The sequence below is a fragment of the Mus caroli genome, chromosome 4, assembly GCF_900094665.2.
Source record: "Mus caroli chromosome 4, CAROLI_EIJ_v1.1, whole genome shotgun sequence".
Classification (NCBI taxonomy): Eukaryota; Metazoa; Chordata; class Mammalia; order Rodentia; family Muridae; genus Mus; species Mus caroli.
The window spans coordinates 7,559,302-7,567,627 of record NC_034573.1 but is presented as its reverse complement, the minus strand read 5'-3'; the positions used below and the strand labels follow the sequence as shown (position 1 = coordinate 7,567,627).

General features: G+C 41.4%; 1 protein-coding gene across 1 annotated transcript in view; it reads right to left on the bottom strand.

Moving 5' to 3' along the window:
* Virma (vir like m6A methyltransferase associated) overlaps positions 1-8,326 on the bottom strand; it is a 65,148-nt gene that overhangs the window by 31,320 nt on the left and 25,502 nt on the right. The window contains exon 8 of the mRNA XM_021159733.2: positions 4,387-5,527. Within this exon, the coding sequence (XP_021015392.1) occupies positions 4,387-5,527 (1,141 nt within the window). The remainder of the gene's footprint in view (positions 1-4,386; positions 5,528-8,326) is intronic.

Below are 8,326 nucleotides of genomic sequence, written 5' to 3'. Positions count from 1 at the left end.
GGGGGGGGGAGGGAGATAGGGAGAGGGAGGGAGGAGGGAGGGAGGGAGAGAGAGAGAGAGAGATCAGAGAACTCTCTCCTTCCATTGTGTGGGTTCTGGGGATCAAACTGAGGGTGCCAGGTTGGTGTCAAATGCCTTTATTTATTGAGCCACCTACCGGGCCTAGAACTATATATCTTAGTATACAAAATAGTTTTAAAAGATTTATTTTCATTAATTATGTGCATGTATATACATGTAGGTGTCAGTACATGAGGTGACCTGAAGTAGCCAGAGCCATTAGATCCCCTGTGAGATGGAGTTACTGGCCTCTGTGAGCCACTTGATAAATGTGGGTGCTGGGAACCAAACTGGTTCACTGCAGGGGTGGTATGTGCTATTACACTCTGTGTCAGTTCTCCTGCCCCTAGTATACATAATTTTAGTAAGAGAGCAGTTAAAAAGTACCCACTACTATAAAATAGACCTAAAGACAACTTTTCCTATTATTTTGGGTTTTTTTGTTTGTTTGTTTTGTTTTTTGGTTTTTGGTTTTTCGAGACAGGGTTTCTCTGTGTAGCCCTGGCTGATCTGGAACTCACTTTGTAGACCAGACTGGCCTCGAACTCAGAAATCCACCTGCCTCTGCCTCCCGAGTGCTGGGATTAAAGGCATGAACCACCATCACCCGGCTTATTTTGTTTTTTAAAAACAGGGTAAAGGGGCTGGAGTGCTGGAGAGATTGGTCAGCGGTTAAGAGCACTGACTGCTCTTCTGAAGGTCCTGAGTTCAAATCCCAGCAACCACATGGTGGCTCATAACCATCCATAACAAGATCTGGCACCCTCTTCTGGTGTGTCTGAAGATAGCTACAGTGTACTCACATATGATAAATAAATAAATCTTTAAAAACAACAACAACAGGGTAAGGCACTGTAAACCCAGGCTGGCCTGATACTGCATAGACAAGGTTAGTCTCAAACGGAGCAATTCTCCTTTCTCTACTTCACAAATGCTGGGGTTATAATATGCCACCACGCCTCACTAAGCTCTTCTAAAAAATCAGTTTTTTAGAAATGATATCTAAAGAGTTTCAAGAAAAAAAATTTTTCCCAAAAATTCTGAGATGGGAAGGACTTTAACAAAGTTTACCTTAATGCATATTTGTTAACTTTGGGTTAAAAGAGTATTTTACTTTCTTAAATTTCAAAGTCTCATTTTCATGTGTGTAGTCACTAAACGCTTTCTGTAAATTGTTAAAATATTACTAAAAGGTAGATGAAAGGTCAGAATTTATATTTATCAAAAACTAAAATTGACTTTAAATGTTTAAAATTAATTTTTACCTTATATCATGAGTATTTTGCTTGCATGTGTGTGTGTACAGTGCCCACATAGGCCAGAAGAGGGCACTGGACCCTCTGGAACTGGAGTAGCTGATGGTTGTAAGCCACTATTGAGTGCTGAAAACCAAACCCAGGCCCTCTAGAAGAGGACAAGTACTATTAAGTAATGAGCTATCACTCCAGGCCCTAAAATGAGTTATTTAATCATTTCACTGCTCAAACTGGGGCTTCTAGAATATTCTTATCATAATATCCATGAAATTATTCTTGAGTATCATGGTATTCACGATAAACACCCTCAGTAACAGCTTTCTATGAACTCAGCAGTAACTCAAGATGACACAATTACCCTCAGTACGTCCTTAACTTCCTTACAGACTCTGCAGAGTAGTTAACACAGCACGTTCCACATGGCTATCTCTACAAAGACACACTTACAAGGTGGGCTCTTGGCCAATACCTGTGAACAAGATTTCAGAGTCCTCAATTCCCAAAAGTTAAGGATGGCTCACCATGTCCAAGTTATTTATGCAACCAAAACAATTTATGTAAATATCTGTTTTCTTTCTGGAAATAGAGAATTCTGGAATGCTACAATAGTGACTTGTTTCCTGAGTGCCAACTAGTTCAACACATACTTTCCACTTTGCAAAGATCTATACCAAAACACATCTTTTTTTCTTTTGAAGCTAAAGTGTCAAGTTTAAGTTAACTGCTAAAGAGCAGTTAACACTTCGCACTTGTCCCCAGAGGAGTCAAACAAGTTCCACACCAATCACTGAGGCGCTGCAGACGGTGACCAGGTTTCACCAGACTCTGGCTAAGGTCCTTATGCCTCTGGGCCCTTGCTCTGCATGCAGAGTCCTATAAATCCTGCTAGAAAATACTGGGGCTGACTTTGTGAACCCTCAAATATATTGTTAGAATCTTTCTATTACTTCAAAGTAATCCTTCCAAAATGCAATGCATCTTTTTCTAAGATTCTCTAACTCCTAATTTACAAATTCCTATCAATAAAACCACAGTTCCAATTCGTGCCGTGACTAGAAAGCTCTAAATGCTCTTAGTTCTTCCCATAGTCTCTCTTCTATCAAGTCTCAATGTTAGAGATTGCCCCTCATAGACTCTCCAGAGTAGCACAGTACCTGTCTTCCCTTCTTGGTACATACCACTATAAAAAGCCAAATATTTAACAAACAGCTAACTAGAATCTTCAAACTTGCTTATTTACTAATTGCAGTGACTTTTCTTTCATAATAACCTTGCAGCATAAAATTTTAGAACACTACTTTAAGTATATCTGCTACTCCAAAATAGTCAGTATCTTTCTTTTTTTTTTTTTTTTAAATCTATGAAATCAAGAAATGGATTTTACCTTTTTTTTTTTTAAAGATTTATTTATTTATTTATTATATATAAGTACACTGTAGCTGTCTTCAGACACTCCAGAAGAGGGCGCCAGATCTCGTTGTGGATGGTTGTGAGCCACCATGTGGCTGCTGGGATTTGAACTCTGGACCTTCGGAAGAACAGTCGGGTGCTCTTACCCACTGAGCCATCTCACCAGCCCAGTCAGTATCTTTCTAACTCCCATAATATAGCTCCAAGTCCCTAGCATAGCATCCAAGCCCTTAATTTCCTCTGCTATATCTATCTCCTCAGCAGCAGATGGAGTGGGGTGCGATAGCATTTAATGAGCAACTGTCTGAAAGTAGTACTTTCTTACACTAAGTACCTTCTGCCACCATCAGGACATGACTTTATCCCTACTTTATTAAAAATGAAATCACCAATAACAAGTGTCTCAATTCCTTTGGTATATTATTACAAAAGTAACGACATTTGCGTACTCACATGGTTTCTACTCTCCTGCCAAAATCAAAGTCTCCATATTTAAACTGAACTATTTTTTTAAGACTGGGCCTCACAAACTAGCCCTGGCTGACCTAGAGCTTGTTATGTAGACCAGGCTACCCTTTAGGTCCCAGAGATCAATTGCCTGTGCCTCCCAAGTGTTGAGCTTAAAGGCACACACTGCCTGCCATACTTGGCACACTTCTCAAAGCCTCTTCTCCTAGCAAACCCTGCTCCAGCAATTGAGCTCTTCCTCCACTTCTCCCTCCTTATTAGTTTTAAAATCTGCCATTCTTCCAGTCTATAAATGTGCTTTCCCATTCCAGAAAAATGAAATAAAAGGTTCCATTTTGTCCACAACATGTCTGTCTAGATGTTACCTTACTTCCTCATTTTATATTTTAAAAGGTTCTCACATAGCCCATGCTGGTCTCAAACGCACTATACAGCCAAGGATGACATAATACTTGTGATGTTCCTGCCTCCTCCTCCTCCTCCTCCTCCTCCTCCTGAGTGCTGGAATTACATGCTAAGCATAGAATCCAGGGCTTCTGTGAGCTAGACAAACACCTACCAACTGAGCTGTATCCCCAGGCCCTGCACCCTCAGGTGGGCTGGAAGAGCAGCCCACACTGCTGTCACATCCTCCACCCCTGCTCATCCATACTTCATCACCTACTATTACAGGCTAAAAAAAAAAAAAAAAGCATGTCAACCTCGCATGCTTCCTGATCCTACTTCTTCGCTGAATACTAACAATGACAAAATCCTACTATCACGTAACCAAGACTGATGACAGAAGCAAGTGATGACACCAAAGACACACTGTCAGGGCAACAGAATTGTATCATAACTTATGACGGACAGGAGTGGTCAGGAACCAAGGTTTTACAGAGAGCCTCTCCTTCCCGTGCCAGCCTTTTCTCCCATCTCCCAGGAGGTCGGCTGCTTTACCTTTGTTTTACTTACAGACAACTTAAACAAGCATTGTTATTGTTCACTAGCACCTATATTCCTAACTCTGCTTTATATGCCAACACATGCAGGCTCACTCAAACAGTAATGTATCTCTAAGTTTGCTGCTGAATACCTATTTTGAAATATCAACTATCCTTACATAATTATGTACTGCATATGAACAGAGAAAATCAAAGTCACAACATGAAATCCCCTGCAATGATTTGTGGTCAAAGCAAGTGTATCTTACCTAAAGAGAGCAGGGTATGGGTCATCCCTCTCTGGAGGCCCAGTAATCCGCGCTATTGTTGGAAAAGACTTAACAGGAGGCTGGATCATTGTATGAGGTGCAGTTTCCATTAAATGAAAAACCTCCTCTAAGAGATTAGTAAGCCTCTCTATTTCACCTTCACTTATATTTGAGGATTCCAAGAGATCCATGTCCATAGAAGCTTCTACTTCATTCTCATAATCTGGATTTGCTCTCTCCAGCACAGCATCTGTGTCATGATCAGGCTCACTGTGGTTAGGAACAGATGAAGTCTTCTCTGCTATATGGTCACCAAGTCTTTTAATCTCTGACAAGATTTCATAGAAATGGCATTTTTGAAGAATAGCTGAGCCAGCAGTGACAACCCTCACAGTCTGATCCAGAAGTATGAGTTCCAGAAGTTTTTGATAGCCACTTTTCTCATTTTGGGTGCTTCTTAAAAAAGCCTCCATTCCTTCTGTCATGCTAATGACACTGTCCAAAGCTTTAAAAGCATTTAACTTAAGGGAAGATGAGACATGATCAGCAAATAGGAGATCAAACAATACATTGATCACTCCTGCTTGTAGCAATTCTGTGACTCCTGGAGCCCCACATTCTGCTAATGAGGTCACTAGCTTGGTCCCAGCTTTGAGCTGTCGGACATTTAAGGCTATGGGCTGTCGAAAGGCTACTTGTAAATTTAAAGCTTGCATTGTCCAGTCTACCAACTGGCCAAGTGAGTCTTGTTTTGTGTTTTTCAATTGCAAATAGCTTAATCCTTTTATAATTAGACTTGGAATTTCTTCTAGAGCCGTCACCCACTTTGCACCCCTGTCTTCGTGATACAGATCTAGCAGTTCAGTTAATTTCACCGAAGCTTCTATTGCCCCTGAATTTTCTTTATCTGGACCCTGATCCTTCATTCTACTGATTTCAATTTCAAAAGTAGTTTTGTATGGACAGCTGAAGTACAAGAGTGGCGCCAGCTCCCGGTCATACGGGTCATACGTCATAGGTGGGACAGACGCCAGGTCTTCTGGAGTATATTCAACATCAAAGTTTGGATACTTGAATGTTTCACGTTCCAAGTCAGCAATTCCATCTTCATCACTAGAGATCTGCTCATAGCCATCGTCCCCTGAAAATAAGTTTAAATAGTATTTGAGCCCTATATCACTCTTATGACTGTATAATGCTGACTGACCAACACCCTGGTTTCATGGCAAACCATGCATCTGAACTTTGACTGATTTCCTCAAAAAAAAAAAAAAAAAAAAATTCAACTTTTGCTCCCCCCATAACAAGAATTGACAATACTTACACTCTGTAATAGGATAATTATGGATAAGCTTACTAATTAATTACTGTTATAATTAATTCTGTGATGACACCTTTTCCTGACAGAAATAGAATTAGAAATTCAAAACAACAACAAAAAAATTCTCTTAGAAAGGAAAAAATAAAGCTTAACCTTCTGAACCATTTAACTTTTTAAATTATTTTTGATTTTGTGGGTGTCTATGTATGAATATGCGCACCGCACATGAGTGTGCAGGGAGGCCAGAAGTATCAGATGCCCATGGGCTAACGGTACAGGCAATTCTGAGCTGTCCTCTGGGGATTCTGGGAACTGAACTTAGGTCCTTTCAAGAAGCAGTTCATACTCTTAACCACTGAGCCATCTCACTAGCCACTCCAGAGATTTTTTAAAATAAACTTTTTTATTTATTGGGGTTGGGGGACATGTGTCACAGCACATGTATGCAGCTCAAAGGACAACTAGCATGAACAGTCAGCTCCTTCTGCATATAGGTCCTGGGGACAGAAATCAGGTCATCAGGTTTGGCAGCAAAAGCCCTTACCTAATGAACTATCTATTGCAAGCTCAAGATTTAATTCTATTTATTTATTTCTATTTATTTATTAATTCACAGAGATTTGTCTGCCTCTGCCTTCTGATGCTATGATTAAAGGTGTGTACCACCACGCCCAGCTCAAGCTTATGTTTAAGAATTTAAAAAAAAAAAAAGAAAAAGCATGGTAAAGCTAAATCAGAGCATTACAAGCCAGGCATGGTGCCCAGTGCCTGTAATCCCAACACTCAAAGGACAGGAGACTGCACTGAGCGCCAGGCCAGCCTGAACATCAACAGTGTCTTGGGGCTAGAGATATGGCTCAAAGGTTAGCAATACTTGCTGCTTTTCCACAGTGCCCAAGTCTCATTTCCAGTACCTACATGGTGGCTCACAACCATCCTGTTCTAAGGGTCTGACACCTTATGACCTTTGTGGACACTGTACACATTTGGTACTCAGACATGCATGCAGGCAACAAAATACCTCTACACACAAAATAAAATAAAAGACTACCTCAAAAAAAGGGAGTGAGGGAGGCTGAGGAGAAGGCTCAGTTGGTAAAGAGTCTAGCACTCAAGCACAAACTCTGGGTTCTGATATCCCCGCACCCATGGAGAAAACCAGAGTAGAGGATGGGGAGATGGTTCAATGGAAGGCGTGTAAGAATGAACACCGGAGTCTGGGTATCCAGAACCCATGCACTTGAGGGTAATGGGAGCAGAGACAGATGGATCTTAGAGGTAGATAGCCGGACAGCTTAGCCAAAACAGTGAGCTCCAGGTTCACTCAGAGACCATGTTTTAAAATATAAGGTAAGAAAGTGATATAGGGGCACTGTAGAGATGGCTCAGTGGTTAAGAGCACTGGCTGTTCTTCCAGAGGTCAAGTTCAACTCCCAGCAACCACATGGTGGCTCACAACCATCTATAATGGGATCCCATGCCTTCCTCTAGTGTGTCTGAAGTCAGCTACAGTGTACTCATATACATAAGATAATAAATAATTCTAAAAAAAAAAAAAAGTGATATAGGAAGACAGCTAAATGAGTTAACTTCTGACTCAATGACACACAGACAAACCGACCGACAGGAGGGGTGGGGGGTCAACTGGTTAAAGTGCTTCCATCCACATCTCAGAATCTGAGCTCAGAGTGAACTCCAGAGCTCACATGAAGTGGACCTCAGTGCTCCTTCATCAACATAGGATATGAACATAACAACATCCCTAAAGTGTGCCAGCTGGTTGGACTGCAGTATACAGCTTTAAACAAGAGCCCCTTTCTCAAGATAAAAGACAAGGACTGACACCTGAGCTTGACACGCACACATGTGCCTATTCTTTTTTTTTTTTTTTTTTTTTTGGTTTTTCCAGACAGGGTTTCTCTGTGTAGCCCTGGCTGTCCTAGAACTCACTCTGTAGACCAGGCTGGCCTCTAACAAAGAGATCTGCCTGCCTCTGCCTCCTGAATGCTGGGATTAAAGGGGTGCGCCACCACACCCGGCACATGTGCCTATTCTTAAACACACAACATATATACACATACATGCAAACACAAAAAGGAAAGAGAATACTGTAATTACAAGATGAAGTAGTTTCACAAAAACAAACAAACAAACCTGTATGGGGCTGAACTGATGCTCAAGGATCATTTCTAGACAAAATAGCTCAGTTTCCAGCACCCATATCAGGGGCTCACAGCCAGCTGTACTGTGCCAGCTGGATCCCCCTCATGCCCAGGGATCCAATGCCCTCTTCTGGCCTCTTTGAGAAGCTACACTCACATGAACTTATCCATACACAGAATTAAAAATAAACTATTGAGCTGAGCATGGTGTCAAACCCCTTTAACTCCAATACTTAGGATGCAGAGGCAAGTTTATCTCCTTTACTGGAGACCAGCCTGATAGCCTGGTCTACAGAGTGTGTTCTAAGACAGCCAAGGCTACACACAGAAACCCTGTCTTAAAAAAAAAAAAAGGCTGGGCATGTTGGCGCATGCCTTTAATCCCAGCACTTGGGAGGCAGAGGCAGGCGGATTTCTGAGTTCAAGGCCAGCCTGGTCTACAAAGTGAATTCCAGGA